We start from the raw sequence: 22463 nt of genomic DNA, 5'->3' as shown, positions 1-22463 counted from the left end.
TCATCGTGGTTTATCACAGAATATTGAGTATAGGTGCCTGTGCTCTACAGTAGGACCTTGTTGTTTATCCATTCTACATATAATAGTTTGCATCTGCTAACCCCAAACTCCCCTTCCATCCCTTCCCCAGCCTCCTTCCCCCTTAGCAACCACAAGTCTGTTCTCTATGTCTGTGAGTCTGTTTCTGTTTCGTAGGTAAGTTCATTTGTGTCATATTTTAGATTCCACGTATAAGTGATATCATATGGTATTTGTATTTCTTTTTATGACTTACTTCACTTAGTATGGTAATCTCTAGGTCCATCCATGTTGTTGCAGATGGCGTTATTTCATTCTTTTTTATGGCTGAGTAGTATTCCGTTGTATATATGTACCACATATATATATTTATCTGTCGATGGACGTTTAGGTTGCTTCTGTGTCTTGGCTATTGTGAATAGTGCTGCTGTGAACATAGGGCTGCATATACCTTTTCGAATTATAGTTTTGTCTGGATATATGCTCAGGAGTGGAATTGCTGAATCATATGGTAGCTCTATTTTTAGTTTTTTGAGGAACCTCCATACTGTTTTCCATAGTTCAGCCCCACTATTAAGGCATGATCCTTGTGAGGACTCAACTTAATGTCCCATGTACGTGAGACCTTTCCACCAGGGCCAGTGGAAACACAAACGGTTTCCAGCTCTGGGTGAGGCCCTGGGAGTGTCCAACTTACTACTGTCTGGCAGTTCTTTTCCTGGATTCAGGCACTTTTCCCTTAAGCATGTGCAAGAGAGTATTTGGCCAAAGACTGGTGGGCCCCCTGGCAGCTTGCTAGAAACTCTCTTTCCTTGCTGTTCCTTGGTACTTGGCTGCACAAATTCTAGCTACCTCAGCCTCTCTGAATCCGCACCCCTGCCCTGTCCACTCAGTGAGACCCCAGGGTCTCTCGAGCGTCCCCTTTCCAATACACAGCCTGGAAACTGCTTCTAGGTGGGGACGATTGTAGGGCTCACCTCTCTGGTTACCCCTCGTAGCCCCGCATTTCTTGTGCCCAGTGTCTGGAAACAGTTCTTCATAGCTTTTGTCTGGTTGCTCCATCATGGCCGGAAGAAGGTGTGTCTGCCCAGGTGGTTTTGACGCCCCACTGGAGTTGAGAAATGCCACTCTGGGCTTTGATGGATGTTTTCCAGTGGTTGAAGTGAACCCTTAGGTAGTATGAAATAAAAGCACTCAAGTTTTAAGTGCTTGGGCTTCAAGATTACTTTATTCAGGGAATAAAGGAGTCACTGAGGCCAAACAGAAGGTGACACAAACATTCCCTTTCTTCTCACAACGATCAGAAGGTGCAAAACAATTTACCTATTTCCCAACCAAGCTGAAGAGACTTAGCCAGATCAGAGTCTTCTGAGTTTCACTTTTCTTTCTGAAGACTTGGCCTCCGAGTGGGATTTTCCCTGGGATATGCTGGTGGCTCTGGCTACACAGAAGGCACTGAGCCCTCCAGAGTCAGGACTGAGAAAAGGACATTTCGCAAAGGACAATAAATATTTCAATTAGCTTTGCCACCCAATGACCAGGTCAGAAACCTCTGCCTCATGTGCAAGACCTGAGAGTGTACTTGGTGATCCTCCTAGAATCTCCTAGAAGCTTCAACACTCATCCATTGACAATGGCTGGTAGCCTCTGTCCAGATGCAGGAGGAAGGAGTCCAAGAGGCAAAAGATGGAGCGACCACCCTTGGGAATCAGTGCTGCCCATTTGCCACACCAGCCCCTCCCTGCTCCTGCCAATGGGAGGCTGGCCGTCAGGGGGCGAGGTCCTGAAGAGGCACGAGAGATCAGAGGTCTGAGATGAGTTTTGATGTGTCAGGAAGCACACCTGGTGACTGAGGTCTCCAGATTAACTGCACTGTGAATGTCTGTGAAAGATGAAGTGCAAATTGATCTGGAATATTTACAGCCAAGCCTCCTAAGACCTATCTGACATCATTTTGGCCAACTTCCATCAGGAAATTGTGCATGGGTGGGGGGACTACGTCCACATTTCAGCCAAACCAAGGCAGGAGAGATGGTAGATGAAAAGGGAGTGTGACCAAGACCCAGGGCATTGGATGGAGTCTTTCTGGGGTCTTTTTTTTTTTTTTTTTTTTTGCAGTACGCAGGCCTCTCCCTGCTGCGGCCTCTCCCGTTGCGGAGCACAGGCTCCGGACGCGCAGGCTCAGCGGCCATGGCTCACGGGCCCAGCCGCTCCGCGGCATGTGGGATCTTCCTGGACCGGGGCGCAAACCCGTGTCCCCTGCATCGGCAGGCGGACTCTCAACCACTGCGCCACCAGCGAAGCCCTCTTTCTGGGGTCTTGATAGCTGAGTGACCTTGGCAAGTTTCCTGACCTCTTTGAGCCTTAGTTTCCTCATCTGTGTTCATGGGAACCATGGTGACATCTGCCTTATAGGATTGCTGGGAGGAATAAGGGAGATGCTCTATATAAAGGCTGAGCCTTGGGCCTGGCACGGAGGCAGCATTCTGTAAAAGTGAGTCGTTGTTGGTGTTCAAGTTCCAATGTGCCTTTTTCTGTCATCCCCAACTTTGAAGCAAAGCCATGGCATGAAGACATGGCCCCTGGACCCAAGCTAATTGTGACCAGTGCTTTGAGGATGCTGCGCCTGTGCCAGAAGTCCTGTTTCAACTGGGTGAACATCCCCTTCCTAGCTTCTCCTCACTGAAAGTGCCAGGTGACAGGGACTTATGACCTCCTATACCCTTGACTCTGTTCCCCGAGCAATTCAGAGATTAGTCACTAATTTGTCCTTGAGCTGAATGCACAGTTTCTACTCAGAACCCACCCAGTCCTGTGGTCAGCTGCAAATTCCATCTGACAACAGATTATTGAGAATGTGTGTTCACACACATCTGATTCCTGCCTGGTAAAGCCAGGGTTAAGTCAGGGCATTTTTTCATGTAAGTTATACCCTCTCTTGAAGACCTACCAGGATCTGAATGGGGTTTGTCACCTCATAAAGCATTGAATTGCCCTCATACTTTAGTGTCCTTCAGAATCCTCAAGAGACCTTTCTAAGAATGTAGACCCCTGGGCTCTGGGAAAGGGTGGGGTCCAGATATCTCTGGTTCGTTTTTTTTTTTTTTGAAGCTTTTAGATTTTATTTTAAGTACATTGGGAAATCATTGGAGAGTTTTAAGCAGAGGAGTGACATGTTCTCATTTTTAAAATTGAAGTATAGTTGATTTACAATGTTGTGTGAGTTTCAGGTGTACAGTGAAGTGATTCAGTTATGCATATATATATATATTCTTTTTTGTATCCTTTTCCATTATAGGTTATTATAAGATTGAATATGGTTCCCTGTATTCAATATATAGGTATGCAGTAGGACCTTATTGTTCATCTATTTTATATATAATAGTTTGTATCTGCTAATCCCAAACTCCTAATTTATCCCTACCCCCCCTTCCCCTTTGGTAACCATAAATTTGTTTTCTATGTCTGTGAGTCTGTTTCTGTTTTGCAAATAAGTTCATTTGTATCATTTTTTTAAGATTCAGCATATAAGTGATATCATATGATACTTGTCTTTGTCTGACTTGCTTACTTAGTATGACAATCTCTAAGTCCATCCATATTACTGCAAGTGACATTATCTCATCTTTTTTATGGCTGAGTACAAAAATCTCTGTTTTTAACATAAAAACCAGGTGATTCTGATACAGGTCTGAAACCTTGATCTGGAAGTTTCAGACCAATGTTTTCCAACCACATGAGCCAAAGAGAAAATGACAAAGAAACCTGTGCGAATTGCCTGTGTTGAGAAAGCCGGTGTGAAGGGGCATGGCGGGGGGTGGGGGTGGGGGGAGATATGATCAGAGAGCAGAGTGGCTGGACCACTCCGTGCAAGGAGAGTTGAGATGGGGATGGAACAAAGGGGACTGTGTTGTTTGGTCCCTGAATTGCCTCATTGATCCTCACCACAGCTGTGCGAGGCACATGAGCCCTGTTTTTCCAAAGAGAAAATTCTGCGAGGCCCAGATAGATGATGCAGGCCGCGCAGAGACACAGTTAGGAGCGGCAGAAGGGAGCTTCTACCTTAGTGACATCCTCCTCTGAGGTTGTGTTTCTTGCAAGGTGTTGGGGGAGAAGAGAGGGAAGCAGCCTTTGTCCTGACAGCAATAGCTGGGGACCTAGGGGACTTCAGAGTTGGTCCTAGAGAAAGTAAACCATGCCAGAATCGGGTGGGAAGAGGCAGTAGAGAGCCCACTGACTCTCTCCTTCTGCTTTAGGCATCTTTCCATCCCGTGGCTTTTTCATTAAGCACCTTCTTCTGGTTTATAAGTCCCACATGGGTTCTCAGTGCCCTCTGTTTTCGCTCTCCCAGGTTCTCTTCCCTTTCTAGTGGAGCAAATGGACAAAAGAGGAAAGAGTGGGCTGGATCATTTTTAAAAAAGTATCAAGGACCTACTATGTGCCAGGAACTGTGCTTGGTGCCGGGGACACAGAGTTGCAAAAGGCAGGGTTCCGGTCCCTTCTCATCATCTGGTCAGGGAGGCAGCCAATGAATGCCAAGTCAGGGGGTCTACAGAGAGCTGTAGACCCAGAGGACTCAGCGAGACTGCACAGGGGAGGAGACCTCCGGGCATGTGCTTCGTGGGAGATTGGGAGTTTCCCAGGACCAGCAGGGAGGGTGAGAATGTGGGGTAAGAATGGAGAAGGGGAAGACATTTCAGACAGCTGGAATGGCAACTTCTAGGTGGTGCACAGGCAGGCAGAACCTACACAGAACTCAGTAATCTCTAGAACTGCGGCTAGAATTCACAGGATGTAGTTCCTGAGAGGAGGGAGCCAGGCAGAGAAGGAGCTCCAGACATTTCCTTCACATTCCCTTGAGGCTGCAGATGAAGGCCAATCTGTGCCGTGAAACTTCACGAGGCCAAAGAACAACTGGCAAGGGAAGAACGGTTACTGGGAAGCTCTCAGATGAACACTTCTCAGTGCTCACTTGGGGCCACGGATCACTGAAGTTCCCCACCATCCAGAACGTAGAGGCCTCATTGAATGTATGGTAACTTCAGTAGAGATTCTAGAGGGGTTCTGCCTTGGGAGTCTGCTAAACCAGCCCTAGATTAAAGGCTGTCTTAGGTCCATCCTATAGCAATTTAAAACACAATTTTTGAAGAACCAGGCTGTTTCACAAGTAGTTTAACTGCCGGCCAGAGCAAAGTTGAACATTCCTTAAAAGATTATGACAAAATCCATCAAAAGCACAATAAAAAATTTAAAATATCTGGCATCCAGGTAAAGCTTGCTAGGTGTTTGACAAAAGCAGGAAAGTATGATTTTAACCAGGAGGAATTACGATTAATAGAAGCAGATCCATAAATAGGAGAGATGATGGAATAGCAAGCAAGGGCTTTTTAAAAAGCTCTTATAAAAAATATATTGCTTTCCCCTTACAGTCAAGGATTTAAGGGAAGATATTACCACAATGGGAAGAGAAGTAATTGATAGAAAAATAAACCAAATAGAACTTATAGAGAAGAGAAAAATGATTCTTTAATACTATCTGAAATGGAGATTTCACTAGATGGGATTAACAGGAAATTGGATGCTATAGAAGAAAAGATCAGTGAAATTTCTAACTGAAGAGAGCAAAAAAGAGAGGGAGAGATCTCAAGACATCCAAGACACATATAATTAGAATCTCTGAAAGAGTGGGGATGGGGTGAGGGCAGAAAAAATATTTGAAGAAATAATGGCTAAAAATTTTCCGAATTTAGTGGAACTTATGTCAAAGCATTGCTTGTCAAGTATATTTTGTAATATATATACCAAGTATGCTTGGCAGAGGCCAGATCATCAAGATTGGGCCACGTCACATTAAACAGTATATATTTCAGTGTTTCCCAACATGGTGGTCCACAGCATTATCCATCAGCCTTCTGCAGCCCAGGGAATATGTTTGTTTCCTTGTGCTCCCTCTGTATAAATTAACTGAGGCAACTTGTTTATTTACTTATGACTGAGATAATATCAATTTAGTGCAGGATCATACATAGTTTCAGCTCTGATGGGCTATTAGAAAAAAACCCAAACCATCTGGCAGATACTATCTGTGTTATTCTTCTACTGCTGCAAAACAAATGATCGTATACTTAGTAGCTTAAAACAAGACCTATTTATTATTTCACAGTTTTGGCCTCTCTGCTTAGGGTCTTTCCAGGCTGAATCAAGGTGTCAGATGTGGCTGTGATCTCATCTGCAGCTCAGAGTCCTCTTCCAAGATCCCAGGTCATCGTCGGCATTCAGTTCCTTGTGGCTGTAGGACTGAAGTCCGCATTGTCATGGTGGCTCTTGACTGACATACTCAGCTCCTAGAGGCTGTCCTCAGGTTCTTGTCATGTGGCTCCGGCCGTAGGCAGTTCACAGCGTGTTTGTTTGCTTCCTCAAGGCCAGCAGGACAATCTCTGCTGCTTTGAATCCCTCTGACTGCTTCACAAAACACACCTGACTAGGCCAGCCCCCGCTGGTATGATCTACCTTGGATTAACTCCACATCAACTAATCAAGGTTGATTAGCAACCTTAACTGAATCTGCAAAACCCTTTGGCGTGGAACACGAGTTAATTGTAGAAGTGATAGCCCATTGTATTCACAGGTTCTGCTCACACTGAAAGGAAAGAGGACATAGGATACATGTGAGTATTCTGCTTACGATACTGTATTTAAAATTTTGTATCCGTGCAAAAAGGGAAATAATAGGAGCCCTTGGAATTGAAGGCACATAGGTGTGAACCTCTGTCTAGCAGCTTCATAAGGAAAGGGGCCCCTAATCTGTTCTAGCTCACGACTGTGTCCCTAGCACCAGGTCAGCCTTCAAGAAGCATTGTGGGGTGCGTGTATGAATGAACGAATGAACAAAAGGGCGTGAAATGTGTTTTAGGTGAAAACCTGAGGCCGGAGTGAGTGACGGTTGATGACTTTGGACATGGAAGAGAGCGTCCTCTGATTTGATACGTCAGGCTCGCTTCCAGATTCACTCATTTCTTAGTGATTGACAGACAGACATCAGCTCTAGATTGCCAAAATGAAGCTCCAAAATAGAGGTCATTCCATTTGCTCCCCTTTTCATTAATCAAATTCCTAATAGAGAAATTGTTTAACTTCCTCCCTGTGAGTCTAATTTATATCCTTTCTCCATCCAGAAAAGACTTGGAGACAGCTCCAAAAAGGAGTATCTTGGAAAACATCCAGGATTTGGGAATAATCATGTTTCAGAGAAACAAACAGGGCTGAAGGCAAAATGGGGGCATGATCTTCTTAAAGCACACAACAACTTGCTTGCCATTTTGTATCGAGAACAAGAAGCCTCTTCCCAGCAAAGCCACTGCAACCAGGGCCGAGAGGGTGGGCCCTCAAGTGGCTACCCTGTGGAGGGCTCAGAGCCTCTGATCCAGCCCTGCATTTACAGAAACTTCACAAAACTCATTATTTTAGCTACAAGTGTGCTCAGCTCCTCACTAATGAGTTCTGGACACTGCTGGCTTCTCCAGTTTAGCTGCTTTCAGTGGCGCTGGGTTAGGCCAGGTGTGTGAAAGGGACTGGGTCTCGGTTGATGGACATGCAGAGGGGCCCGCAGTGCATGGGAGATGCGGAGGGCTCAGATCCACACTGTTTGCTCCTCGCTGTTGATGTAATATCCAGGAACAAATGCCTGGATATTTGTTCCAAATGCTCCAAATGCCTGCGTGCCGCTGTGCGAGCTCTCAGACACAGGGAGCAAGAATGTGATGACTTTCCATGCAGCAGTTCTGCAGTAAATGGCCACTCACTCAGGCTTGGCTGTGTCATTTGTGGGGACCAGAACAAAATGAATGTGTGGTCCCCATGTTAAAAAACACAGGAATAATAGTCATTTAAGGTTCTAACATATAAGTCTTTTTCCTTTCTTCCATGGTCTTCCTCTTGATTTGTTTTTATTTGCTATTCAGTTGGTGTAAGTAAAGAAAAACTAAAAATTTAAATCATTACCATGAATTTTACTGTTCATCTTTATATTGTGTGATCTCAGTTTTAACACAAATATTAAAACATTTAACTCATCTGTGGAATTATTGAAATGATACAATTTTTATTTTTAATCTCATCCATGCATATATTTTCCTTTTTTAAAAATTTTTTGAAGTAAATTTACAATGTTGTGTTAGTTTCAAGTGTACATCAAAGTGATTCAGTTATATACATATATATATATATATATATATATATCTCCTTTTTCAGATTTTTTTTCATTATGGGTTACTACAAGATACTGAGTAGTTTCCTGTGCTATACACTAGGTCCTTTTCATTTACCTATTTTATATATAGTAGTGTGGATATGTTAATCCCAAACTCCTAATTTATCTTACCCCCCTTTGGTAACCATAAATTTGTTTTCTATGTTTGTGAATCCATTTCTGTTTTGCGAATAAGTTCATTTGTATCTATTCTTTGATTCCACATGTAAGCGATATCATATGGTATTTGTTTTTCTCTGACTCATTTCACTTAATATGATAATCTCTTGGTCCATCCATGTTGCTGCAAATGGCATTATTTCATTCTTTTTTATGACTAAGGAATATTCTATTGTGTATATGTACCACATCTTCTTTATCCATTCATCTGTTGATGGACATTTAATTTGCTTCCATGTCTTGGCTATTGTAAATAGAGCTGCTATGAACATCGGGGTGCATGTATCTTTTTGAATTAGAGTTTTCTCCGGATATATGCCACGAGTGGTATTGCTGGATCATATGGTAGCTCTATTTTTAGTTTTAATTAATTAATTAATTTATTTATGGCTGCGTTGGGTCTCTGTTGCTGCGCACCGGCTTTCTCTAGTTGTGGCGAGCGGGGCTACTGTTTGTTGCAGTGCGCGGGCTTCTCATTGTGGTGGCTTCTCTTGATGCAGAGCACGGGCTCTAGAGCACAGGCTCAGTAGTTGTGGCGCACGGGCTTAGTTGCTCTGCGGCATGTGGGATCTTCCTGGACTAGGGATCGAACTCGTGTCCCCTGCATTGGCAGGCGGATTCTTAACCACTGCGCCACCAGGGAAGTCCCTATTTTTAGTTTTTTAAGGTGCCTCCATACTGCTCTCCGTAGTGGCTGCACCAATTTACATTTCCACCCACAGTGTAGGAGGATTTATTATTTGTAGACTTTTAAATGATGGCCATTCTGACCAGTGTGAGATGATACCTCATTGTAATTTTGGTTTGCATTTCTCTTAGTGATGTTGAGCATCTTTTCATGTGCCTGCTGGCCATCTGTATGTCTTCTTCGGAGAAATGTCTCATATATCTATTCTTATTAGAACAACGGAAACACTGCGAAAACCAATTCAGATTTTAATTTCATTCCTTGGTATAATCATATTTTACCAACACTCTCTACCTTTAGTTTACTGATAAGTAAGGAAGAACCAAAAGGAAAGGGGACTGTGGTTGTCCATCTCTCCTTTCCTTCTATGCTATTATTTTCAGCATAAGCGGTTGACTAACACAGGGATGTAAGAGGAGTAAGAAGAGATATGATGGGGTTACCAACCAGGGTCCTTAGCCTCTGGAATCAGTTGAAATTGATAAGAGGCAAGACAAGAAATTCAGGCAAGGCTTTGCTGGGGCCCCTGCTTCAGGAGGAGGGTAGTGAGAACAAGTAACAGGTTCCCTTGCTCGGACCCTAAGGGGGGGCAAGCTGGTTACTTATGTGGAGTGAGGGTAGGGGTGTGTCCAGAGGTCAGGCTGGAGCGGTGGCGTAGGTGGTCTGCCCCCCTTTTGGTGGCGTTGAGTGCAGCGGGCATGCACAGTACCCTGCTTTTGCCCCCAACACCCTGCTTTTGCTCCCGGCTCTTCAGAAATGGCCGTTGGGTTTTTGGTCTTTTTGTATCTTGTCTATAATTTGCCCCAACTGTGCATGCACGCAGTTATTTTTAGTCCCTTATGGTTTCTTTGTATTTTGTTGCTTGAGAAGGTGTTTGTTTAGGTGCAAGCACTGCAGCAAAGGGTCCCAGATCCCAGGCCCCAGTCTGTCTCAATAGAGTTGCTCAGGCATTTGTGTTTTTCAGAAATCTATAGCCTTCTTCCTACATTTGAAGCAAATCTGGTTCCAGTGGAAAGCATGGCCTCTCGGGGCTGTCATCCTTCTGCTTAGTTGATCTTGGGGTAATTTGCTTAACTTTTATTCACTTTGAATCTCTCTGAACTCCCATGCATTGTAGGTTCATCCGAATTCTGTGATCAGGGATCACCAGAGCACCTTCTGTGAATGGGGCAGCAAGGAAATCAACAAACACACACATGGCACACGTCTTTCTGCCCGCATGCATGATCATCCCATGGGGTTTATACACAAAACACAAGTTCACAGATAAAATTATTTAAAAATCCAAGATGGCAATACCAAAAGCACAGGCCACGAAAGAAAAGATGGATAAGTTGGGCTGCATCAGCGTGAAAAACTGTGTGTGTCCAAGGACCCTGTCAACAGAGGAAAAGGCAGCCCAGGCAGCCCGCCTGCACTGTGGCTGAACCTCGAAGACCTTGTGCTGACTGAGACAAGCCAAGCACAGAAGGATATTATGTTGTTTGACTTCATTCTTCTGAGGTGCCTGGAATAGTTAAATTTCACAGAGACAGAAAGTGGAATGGTGGCTGCCAGGGACTGGGTGGAGGAGGGGAATGGAGAATCATGGTTTAATGGGGACAGAGTTTCAGTTTGGGAAGATGAAAAAGCTCTGGAGATGGAGAATGGTGATGGTGGCTCAACATGGTGAATGTATGTAATCTCATGGAATTGGACACTTGCAATGGTAAATTTTATTGACTTTGTAATAGGCATGTAATTAACATGCCTATTAATATGGTGTTATTTTCCCCCCACCCCTGACGTTTGCATAAAAGCCTCCAGTCAAGTGATTCGTCATTGCTGCTCCCATTTATGCCTCTAAACAGACAGGGGCTGAAGTCACTGGTGGGGAAATGAAGCGTGAACTCTCCCAAGATCAATTCTCATTAGGCAGCCAGGGGAGGCCTTCCTCTGTGAGTCTCACAAGAGGAGGAATGATTGAAATGATCTATCCTCTTTACATCCTGATTTGTCTCATTTTCAAACCAGAACCCCACCAGACACCACCCTTGAAAACCAAAGTGAAGGAGAAGCAAGGAGAGACACAGAGATTGAACTGTAGCATCTTTTTTCAGATCCTAACAAGGGAACAGTCCCACCATTTGTAGTCAGATAAGGGATATTATCTTGGTAATAAAAGGCAATTGAGAATCTAAATGGAAAATCTAATGCTTTTCATGCTGATTTATTTTAGATTAGAGAAAGTTAAATCAGATGTAAACATGAAGAGATGAAGCATGAGGATGGAATTGTGGCAGAGTGATAAATCTCAGTTTTGAATTATTATAGGTGCAGGGTTGCATTAACCAGAAAATACACTGTTGATCCATAAACTGCTCTGACATGAATTATTGTTGCAGAAGGGAGTTCAGAAGATTGAATACAAACATGGAACACTGGCAAAGATCAATCACGCTTCTAGATTAGCCATGGAGAGTGCATTCCAGACCCCAAAGAGGCTGTGTTAACCCATCGGCGGTCCAATCTGGAACCATCCACACCTTGTGCTTGTTATTTGCCCTTTAGTGGTACCTCTAGCATCCCCAGGAGAAGGCACTGGGATGCTGAGAAAAAATGGCCCTCTTTCCTGTTTTTCTGTTGGCAGACTCCAAGCAGTGTCTGCCATTACCCTAAAAAGAAGACCCTGCCAGCCAAAATCCACCCTTGGTCGTTGACAACTTGGGGTATAAGTAGTTTCAGAATCTCTCCTCTGTTTTCTCTGCCGACCAGACAGGTGTCCAGAAGAGGCAAAGTGGAGGTAGGGTTCTATGTAGGCCTGGAAATTCCTGTTTTCTCCTCTCTCTTATTTCCTGGGGTATATGAAGTTTCAGTCTCTCTTTTTTTTTTTTTTTTCTTTGAGGTACGCGGGTCTCTCACTGCTGTGGCCTCTCCTGTTACGGAGCACAGGCTCCAGATGCGCAGGCTCAGCGGCCATAGCTCAAGGGCCCAGCCACTCTGTGGCACGTGGGATCTTCCCGGACCGGCGCACGAACCCGTGTCCCCTGCATCATTAGGCGGACTCTCAACCACTGTGCCACCAGGGAAGCCCTCAGTCTCTGTTTTACTTGCTTATGCTTTACAAATCCCATAAGCCATCTCTAACTACCTCCCCTCTCCCCCCAACACACACAGGCACACACAGACACACACACAGACAAACACACACACACACACACACACTAGTGTGGGGAACGCTGAGAACATGATGTTCTAGTTGTTCTGGCTCTGGCATTAAGTAGCTCTGTGAGACAGAACAAATTAGAGAATCTCTCCACACCCCAGTGTTTGTATCTATAAGCAGAGATAATGTCTGTCTTGTGGGGACTGCATGAGGGGTATTTGGAAAACACTAACCCAGCAGCTGGTAAGTTCATTAAGTATCTGTGGTACCCATCCACAGTTCTCCATCCAGAACTCTTGGGGCCAAATGTAATTCAACGGTGACTTCTAAATTTTATTTCAGAAAGGTGATCCTGCATAACATTCCCAGGGGGATCTGAGTAGCACCCTGTAATTAATCTCACTGATGTCTCTGCAATAAAATGTATGAATATTCACATTAAATGGAATAAATTAATGTTATAAATAGCCCCAGGTTAGTTCAGGTAAGGTTTTGCTGTCAGATTAGTTTTCTACAAACTCAGAGAGAAAAACTCTCATATTTCAGAGCTTCATGAAGTTTAGAATTGTACATAAGGGATTATGGGTCCATAGCGAGTACTCAGATGTCTTGACGGGAGAGTCAGTAAACAAAAAATCCAGCAAAAGACAATAAGACATTTGCTCATTAGAGCACAGCTGTTATGGCAGGACTTGGGAGGACCGAGTGAGAAAATGTGGAAGTTGTTTTGTAGAGTATTTAGTCTTATACAAATGGAAGGTTCCAGTATTATTGTACCCACAGTGTTCGAATCAGCTTCTGGCTCCTGATGGAGTTCATAGCTCAACTTGTCAATGTGATCAATATCCTAGCTGGTGTCATGTTTGACTCCAGAATTTCTGCTGGTAGGTTGCACTCTGTAAGGAGGCAGGTGGTAAGGTGATGTGGAAGAACCCCAGACCAGGCTCAGGAGGGCTGGTGTAGGTGCCAGAGCTACCGTTGTATTGTTCTTGGGCATTTATGTCTCTTACCCTCTGTGGGTCTTGTTTTCTTTGCATAAAAAACCCCTGTGTTTTCTTGGCCACCTCTCAGGGACTTTGGAGAATCCAAATGAGGTGATGTATAATAAAGAACTTAGCAAACTGGAGCATTTCTTATGATTATTGGGTATCATGATTCTTTTAATGTGCTTGATCCTAGTCATAGGTTTTACTCCCAAGGAGTCATCCTAATTGCCTGGGTTCCAGTCTGGGCTTCTTCACTTTCTTACTAGGTGTGTGTGACTTCGGGCAGTTTACTTACCCTTTCTGTGCCTTAATTTCCACCTCTGTAAACTGGAGATAATAATTATATTTCTCTCCCTGAGCTGTCTTAGGATTCAATGAGGTAATTGCCTGGCATGCGATGAGCCCTCAGTGCTATAGCTCCTGGTGTGGCCCCAGGCTTGAAGCAGGCCCAGGCTCAGCAGCCTCTGGGAACACATGTGGCAAAGAGATCTTGAATCTTTCCTCCTGTTGTGTGGCTTTGGTAAATTACTGTTGCTGTTCACTAAATAACACGCGTCAGAGACCTAAGGGAGATAAAGTCTTGAATGGGCTGAATGAGGAGTCACTTAATGATCACTCTTGTTGGATCCTTATCTGACACCATGTACAAAAATTAACTCAAGGGCTTCCCTGGTGGCGCAGTGGTTGAGAGTCCGCCTGCCGATGCAGGGGACACGGGTTCGTGCCCCGGTCCGGGAAGATCCCACATGCCGCGGAGCGGCTGGGCCCGTGAGCCATGGCCGCTGAGCCTGCGCGTCCGGAGCCTGTGCTCCGCAACGGGAGAGGCCACACAGTGAGAGGCCCGCGTACCGCAAAAAACAACAACAACAACAACAACAAAAAAACTCAAAATGGATCAAAGACCTAAAGCTACAAAACTCTTAGAAGAAAATGTAGGGTAAAACCTTCAAGACGTGGGATTTGGCAGTGATTTCTTGGACATGACTCAAAAAGCGCAGGCAACAAAAGAGAAAAATAGGCAAATTGGGTTTTATAAAGAGTTTAAAATTTTGTGCATCAAAAGACGATATCAGCAGAGTAAAAGGGAACCCCGCAGAATGGGAGAAAATATTTGCGAGTCGTATGTCTGATAAGAGAATAATATCCAGAATATGTAGAAAACTCCTAAAACTCAAGAACAAATAAACAAGTCAATTCGAAAATGGGCAAAGGACTTGAATAAACCTTTCTCCAAAGAAGAAATACAAATGGCCAATAAGCACATGAAAAGATGCTCAGCATCACTGATGGTTAGGGAAAATGCAAATGAAAACTACAATGAGGTAACTACCCCACACCTATTAGAACGGTTACTATGAAAAAAAACCACCCTAGAATATAACAAGTGTTGGTGAGGAGGTGGGAAACAGAACACTTGTGCACGGTTGGTGGGAATGCAAATGGTACAGCCTCTGCGAATAACAGTATGTTGGTTCCTCAAAAAATTAAAAATAGAATTGTCGTATGATTCAGCAATTCCACTCCTGGGTACATATCCAAAAATATTGAAAGCAAGATCTCAAAGAGATATTTGTACAGCATTATTCACAATAGGTTAAAACATGGAAGCAACTTAAGTGTGTCTGTAGACAGATGAATGAATAAGCAAAATGTGGTGTATACGTATGATGGCATATTATTCAGTCTTTAAAAAGGACAAACTTATGGTTACCAAGTGGGAAAGGAGGGGAGGGATAAATTGGGAGATAGGGATTGACATATACACATTACTATATATAAAATAGATAACTAACAAGAACCTACTGTAGAGCACAGGGAACTCTACTCAATACTCTGTAATGACCTATATGGGAGAAGAATCTAAACAAGAGTGGATATATGTATATGTATAACTGACTCACTTTGCTGTACAGCAGAAACTAACATGACATTGTAAATCAACTATACTCCAATAAAAATTAATTAAAAAAAGGAAATTCTGACATAGGGTACAACGTGGATGAACCTTGAGGACATTATGCTAAGTGAGATAACAAGTTACCAAAAGACAAATACTGTATGATTCCACTTGTGTGAGGTACTTAGACTAGTCAGAATCACAGAGGAAGTAGAATGGTGGTTGCCACAGGCTGGGGAGTGGGGGAAGGGAGAGCTATTGTTTAACGGGTATAGAGTTTCAGCTTTACAAGATTAAAAGAATTATGGAGATGGATGTTGGTGATGGTTGTATAATCATGTGAATGTATTTAACACCAGTGAACCATACACTGAAAAATGGTTACGGTGCTAAATTTTATGTGAAGTATATTTAACCACAATAAAGAGAATTAAAATTTAAAAAGTAAACATATCCCGCGTTAGGCTTTGTAAAATATAGTTGCAAAACGTTGCATCTTACACAGGCAGCAGCTAATTTCAACTCATGAGTCAAGGCTCCAGAGACAAGGCTGTAATCTAATGTGTACACAGGACTAAGCTTTAACACATAACTGAACATAAGGCACTGACTGACTTGCCTTGTTCGGAAATCACCAGAGCTTCCCTGTCACTTAGGAAATAATATCCACACCGGCGTAGCATTCAAGGCTGCCATGGTACGTTGTTATGTCCGCAGATGTGCAGATGTGGAGACTCTAGAGTGGGTTATGGGCATTGTTATCATGTTAATGGACGCAGTAGCACATGTGCTCTGACCTACAGAGCCAGTCCCTGCTGTAGGGTATTTTGGACACTTCCAGTGTTGTGTCATAATGAATCAGGCTCTGCAGAAATGTCTTTTGTGCGTATGACTTTAACTTTATATACATATTTTAAAATTTTTATTGAAATATAGTTGAGTTACAATGTTGTGTTAGTTTCAGGTGTACAGCAAAGTGACTCAGTTATACATACACAAAAGTATATGTATTCTTTTTTTGTATTCTCTTCCATTATAGGTTATTATAAGATATTGGGTATAGTTGCCTGTGCTGTACAGCAGGTCCTTGTTGGTTTTCTATTTTACATATAGTAGTGTGTATCTGTTAATCCCAAACTCCTAATTTATCCCTCTCCCACCCTCACTTAACTATATTTTGAATTAGTTAGAAATCCAAGGGTTTTAAGCTGGGGAGGGACACAGTCAGATTTGCTTTATAGAAACATGACTGGTGATGCTGTGGAGGGAGGAGGCTGCTGGAGTGTGTGGTCTTGGCAGGAATTCTGAGGCCCTCCATGGAAGCCGTGGGGAGAAGGAGGCGGAGATGCAATGCGGAGATATTTAGGGAACGAAACCCACCGGTGCTGTTGGTACAGCACATCCACTGGAGCCGGCTGGTGGGTGGGGCCAGGAGAGCACAGCGAGAATAGCGAGAAGAATTTCCGTGTCATAGGTCAGAGTGGCTCAGTCGAGGCTGTGCTAAACTGAGGCCTGGTGGGGCACGAGGCAGAGGGACAGAGAGTGGCCAACAAGGGTTGGGGCCAGTGGGAAGGTGAAGGGTGGAAGGCACCGTGTGTTTGTGGAGGGATTCTTTTGGTTTCGGTTTTAAGCTAAGAAAGACTTTGGTGGCATCTGAAATATGATTCAAATGAACTCATTTACAAAACAGAAACAGACTCACAGACATAGAAAATGAACTTACGGTCACCAAAGGGGAAAGGAGTGGGGGAGGGATAAATTAGGAGTTTGGGATTCGCAGATACACACTACTGTACATAAAAGAGATAAAGAACAAGGCCCTACTGTGGAGCACAGGGAACTATATCCAATATCCTGTAATAAACCATAATGCAAAAGAATACGATGAAAGAATATATATACACACACATACCTACACACACACATATAACTGAATCACTTTGCTGTACACCTGAAACTAACACAACCTTGTAAATCAACTATACTTCAATTAGAAAAATAAAATAGAAAAGAAAGGTTTGGACACGGTTAGAAACATTGAGGAAGGCAAGGTTGAAGACGGAGAGGAGCGGGGGACCCTTGATGGTGCACGGTCTCCGAGGAGATGGGATGGTGGATTCTAAAGGCCACTGTGCAACTTAACTTGGGGAGGAAGCTTTGCTTTTGTTAATTAATTGCTTGGTTAATTCTTCCATCCTTTTTTAAACAAATATTTATTGAAAGCCTACTATGCATCTAGCCCTATTAGGAGCCAGGATACATTGGCAAGTGAGGCAAATATAACTTTATTCTCAGAGGGGTTAGAGTCTAGGGGAGAAGCAGACATCAGTCGTAGATTCACACAAGTCAATGCGTGCTTACAAGTGAGTGCTCTGAAGGGAAAAAGTGCTCCTGTAAGAGCTTATAAATCAGAAACCGAGTTTTGAGAGTGGTGTATGGAGGGACACACGAGCAGGTCATGCGAGCGGGGTCAGAGGAGGACCAGGGAAAGAACACGCTGTGCAGATGAAACAACAGGTGCAAAGGCCCTGTGGTAGGGGGGAAAATTCGATTCAAGGGGATGAGGGAAGCTCACACAGCACATGTGGCCAGGAGAGGGGTGCCCAGTGATGCACAGAGATCAGCGGGGGCAGACTACACAGGGCTCTTCTGATGCTCTGTCCTAAGGGCAATGGAAAGTATTGTCTTCTGCATGAAGGGATTTCAGTTAGCAACCCACAGAAAGTAGAGCCAAAGCCACATGTCTCCAGGACGTCACTGGTGGACTGAGATCCGGGGTCAGATGATGTCTGAGGTTCCTGAATCGCCCTGTTGTTGGGAATTCTGGGTTTCTGTAATACCCAGAACCTGTACCAGACGGTTCCAGGCTTTGGAGAAGCCAGGCATTTATAGAGGGCTGCGGGGCTGAGTCAGCTTGTTATCTACTGCCAGTCACTGGGACCCGAGGGAGAGAAAAATTGTCCTCGGTTGGAACCAGTAAACTTCAGTGCTTGTAACTTCACACACTCTGGGGCTGGGCTCTCTACCAACGTTGCATGATACACAGGGGAATTGCTGGGCAGACCTGATTCTGAGTCAGGTCCCACGTCACCCGACTTGTGAGGCTTGATGGAGTTACTTTAAAAAATACACAGAAAACTCTTTCTTAAAAGAGCCATACAAGACAACGACCCTGGAGAAAGGAAGCTTAAAATCTCTGCTGGACCGGAGTCTCCCTGCACCCCTTCCTCCGCAGATAGCTTCCAGAACAGGGGACTGATTCTGTTTGAAGCAGCAGAGAGAGAACTCACTTCTTCTGCTAAATTTAGGATTTAAATTACTTTCCATCCTCATGTTTACTGTGTTGCACTTTTGTTTCCTTCCAGAAATGTTTTCATGTGTGTTTCTTATGACATGTCTATGCTAAGTCTGAGAAAATGACATATGTAAGTGTGACAGCTATATAAGCACAGCCAGGTACAGTCAAATAGCCAAACGATAATACTTAGTAAAAATAACAATTTTAATTTTTTTCTTTTAAAAAAATGTTATTGAAATATATTTGATTTGCAACGTTGTGTTAGTTTCAGGTATACAGCAAAGTGATTCAGTTGTGTGTGTATATATTTATATATATATGTGTGTGTGTGTGTGTGTTCTCTTTCAGATTCTCTTCCATTGCAGGTTATGACAAGATATTGAGTATGGTTTCCTGTGCTGTACATTAGGTCCTTGTTGGTGATCTATTTTATGTATAGTAGTGTGTATATGTTAATCCCAAACTCCTAATTTATTCCCTCCGGCACTTCCCCTTTGGTAACCATAAGTTTGTTCTCTAAGTCTGTGAGTCTATTTCTGTTTTGTAAATAAGTTTATTTGTATCATTTTTTTAGATTCCACATATAAGTGATATCAATGGTACTTGTCTTTTTCTGTCTGACTTCACTTAGTATGATAATCACTAGGTCCATCCATGTTGCTGCACATGGCATTATCTCATTCTTTTTCATGGCTGAGTAGTATTCCCCTGTGTATATGCACCACATCTTCTTTATCCATTCTTCCGTCAGTGGACACTTAGGTTGCTTCCACATCTTGGCTGTTGTAAATAGTGTTGCTGTAAACACTGGGGCGCATGTGTCTTTTCGAATTATAATAGTAACAGTATTTGGGACATGCTGGCTAAAAGCTCAGGTGCTTGGGTTTGACAAGCCTGATCTGAATCCTGCCTGCGTCACCAGGTACCCAGTGGCGGACCTTAGCTTTGACTTTCTCAGCTGCCATAGCAGGGCTGAGAGCAGCATGTGTTTCTAACAGTTGTGAGAATTCGACCAGTTGATGTATGGAAAGCACAGAGCACAGCACTGGCCCATGTGAAATCTCGATAACTGTCAGCAGTTCTTCTTATGCTTATCGTAATTAATAATCATATTACCGATTGGCAGTGGCTGAGTTAGGCCCGGGGGAAGGAGCCTGAAAAGTGGCAGAAAATGCTATGTAACTCTTTAATTCTCCCCATCTCAGCCCAGCCGCAGTCTGGGTCCTGCCCCATTCTTCTTCTTTCACTATGAGGTCTCAGAGGCCAGGCTCCTGCTTGGAACAGAAGAATTGTTTGCTTGCAGCTTCCTCTCTGCTATCCCCAAACTGGTTGCCCAGATGCTGGGGATGTGAAGGGGCCAAAAACGAGACGTGAGCCACGAAAAGCTTAACTCCCCCCTGGGACTAAGCAGTTTACTGGGGTTCAGAATTAGAGGCTGGCTCCAGCTCCATGACTGTGTAGCCTCTCCAAATCAGGATAAGATTACTACTAGGGGGTCTAAAGAGTTATTCTTCAGCTTTGGGGAAAGGTCATGGGATATTCAGAGGGATGATGGGCATGCAGGGAGACCCCATGAGGAATGGGTTCTCTGGAGTCTGATTAGAAGTTGATAAATCAGAACCGAAAGACTCACCCACAGCGAACTGCTTTTAGAATAAACTTATAAACCTTTGTTGTTTGGCAGAGAAAGTCAGTATCCTGATCATGCTTGCAGACGGCAGAACACTTGTATACATTAATCTTATTTTCATTGGACCTTGAAGGTTAATTTTTGAAATTTGATGGCTCATGATTAATCAATTTATCAATATTTATCGAATGTCCAATTTTAGCTCAACACCCATTCAGCACTTTGCTGGGAGAGAAAAGAAATATGAGATGTGGTTCTTTGATCTACTAGCAAAATTCATGGCAAAATCCATGTTCACTGATTAGTTTTTCTCCCTCCCTGCTTCCTTCTTGTGCATTTTTCAATCATCAGAAAGAGACCCTTTACAAATGAACTTATTCACAAAACAGAAAGAGACTCACAGACATAGAAAACAAACTTATGCTTACCAAAGGGGGAAGGGCGGGGAGGGGTAAATGAGGAGGTTGGGATTAACACATACACACTACTGTATATAAAATAGATAACCAGCAAGGACCTGCTGTAGAGCACAGGGAACTCTACTCAGTATTTTGTGATAACCTATAAGGGAAAAGAATCTGAAAAAGAATAGATATGTGTGTGTGTGTGTGTGTATATATACACACACACACACACACGCACACACACACGCACGCACACATATAGCTGAATCACTGCGCTGTGCACCTGAAACTAACACGATATTGTAAATCAACTAGACTTCTATAAAAATAATAATACTTTTCTTCAATACCCAGAAAAGCCACGAGCAGAAAAAAAAAAAAAAAAGGGAAAAGATAACCACCTTTTGTTCATTGGCAGAGTTAACACAGGAGAAGTGGAAATAAGTATTTTCATTACAATCTGCCGTCCTTTCTCGGGAGAGAGGAGAGATTCTAGGGACATTTCTTGATTTTTTTTTAAAGCCAGTAACACACATTACTGAAGATTATATATCTGGCAAATAAGAATATAAAACTGGGAAGGTTTCTATTTATCTTCCAGATCCACAGTCAGCTTTTCTCATCCCCCAAAGATCACTCTGCCTGGGAAAGAAATGAGGGTCTTTCAAATGCAGGTAAAGAACTCATCGCTGACCGGGTGGCACTCCTTCAAAGCCTTTATTAGTCTCTCTCTCCTTTATCTTTATTAACAGTGAAAATGTGCTTTGGAGACTAGTCTTCCCCCAAACGTGAAATGAGAGCTCAGTGACTCCGACAAGATTTGAAGCTGATTTGAATTTCCAAACACACAGGCCTTTAGGCTGGTAGTCTCTGAAGAAACAAACAACGCAGAAGAAATATTGATTGCCTTAGGTAATGCCTGCAGAAGCCAAGATTACCCCAGATCGCCGAGCACGCGGGGGTTAGGCCAGCGTGGAGCAGGGACAAATGTGGAATCTTCTCAGAGCTGGAGCCAGTGCAATTGAAATATAGGCACGGTATCTGTGCGTTCATAAATCACTTTTTATGAAGCTTCAATTCATAGGCGCTCAACTGTAGAAACGCTAGGTGAAATGGTTCCAGTCCCTAACTTTGTTAAGTTTGTTAACGTAAATGGCATGAAGCTAAGCTTTTTTACCCCCTTTCATGAGAGAAATCATATGGGTGTAGGTCAAATTTCTGACGGTCTTGTAATAAGATTGCTGGGTTAATAGAATATTTCTATTCAGAGACTGTAGCAAAAATTCTGAAAGAATTGTTTTTCACATAGCAAATTCAATTTTTTAATCTCCATTTGAATTTAAGTTTGTAAATGTGACTGATGCGTTGGTATCAATGTGTGTGTGTATGTGATTACACACACACACACACGCACACACACACACACACATTTGTAGCCTCTCTTTTCATTACCCCTCACCACCTGCCTGCCTATATCAAAGGTATCAGGGATCTGAAATCCTTTCCTTAACTGACACAATCAACTCAAGACAAAAATATTATTTGAAAGGAGCTTTCCTAGTTAATCCTTTGTGGAGCCACCACAGCATGGTTTATAAGCTTATTCTTTAGTAGTGGCAGCTTTTCAGTGTGGATCCTTTAAAAACCTAGCCCAGAAATTGCTTGTAGTAAGAATATGAATCCACAGATGGAAGTTTCTGGTAGTGTGGGCAGCCGGCTCAGGAAGCACACTGGCCACCGGCACCCCACGGGGAGTTTGGGGACATTGGGAAGAATGCCACGTTTCCTTGGGGCACTCGGAGGTGCCTGGGAGAACAGTCAGGCCCAGGTGACCTCATGCGGATGTGTCTGTCTTCTTTCCCTGAGGGCTAGGTCAGCTAAGACGGGCCTCCTCCAGCTCTTCCGACAGGGATGCCTGCTTACGTGGTAGTTAGCAGTTTAATGACCTAGAAACAAGCACAGGCTGGCC

The 22463-nt window shown here is 43.5% G+C and overlaps 1 protein-coding gene across 2 annotated transcripts in view; it reads left to right on the top strand.

Moving 5' to 3' along the window:
- Positions 1-22463, top strand: part of C16H10orf90 (chromosome 16 C10orf90 homolog) — a 230286-nt gene that overhangs the window by 5154 nt on the left and 202669 nt on the right. For both annotated transcript variants that reach the window (XM_089898351.1, XM_089898352.1), the window contains exon 2: positions 21096-21168. In XM_089898351.1, coding sequence (XP_089754477.1) covers positions 21096-21168 — 73 coding nt within the window. The remainder of the gene's footprint in view (positions 1-21095; positions 21169-22463) is intronic.

The sequence above is a fragment of the Delphinapterus leucas genome, chromosome 16 (genome assembly GCF_059928025.1).
Source record: "Delphinapterus leucas isolate spDelLeu-1000000601 "Yukka" chromosome 16, BTC_Dleu_Yukka2, whole genome shotgun sequence".
In the NCBI taxonomy this organism is placed as follows: domain Eukaryota; kingdom Metazoa; phylum Chordata; class Mammalia; order Artiodactyla; family Monodontidae; genus Delphinapterus; species Delphinapterus leucas.
Note: the sequence above shows the minus strand (reverse complement) of the source record. Positions and strands in the feature narration are given on the sequence as shown.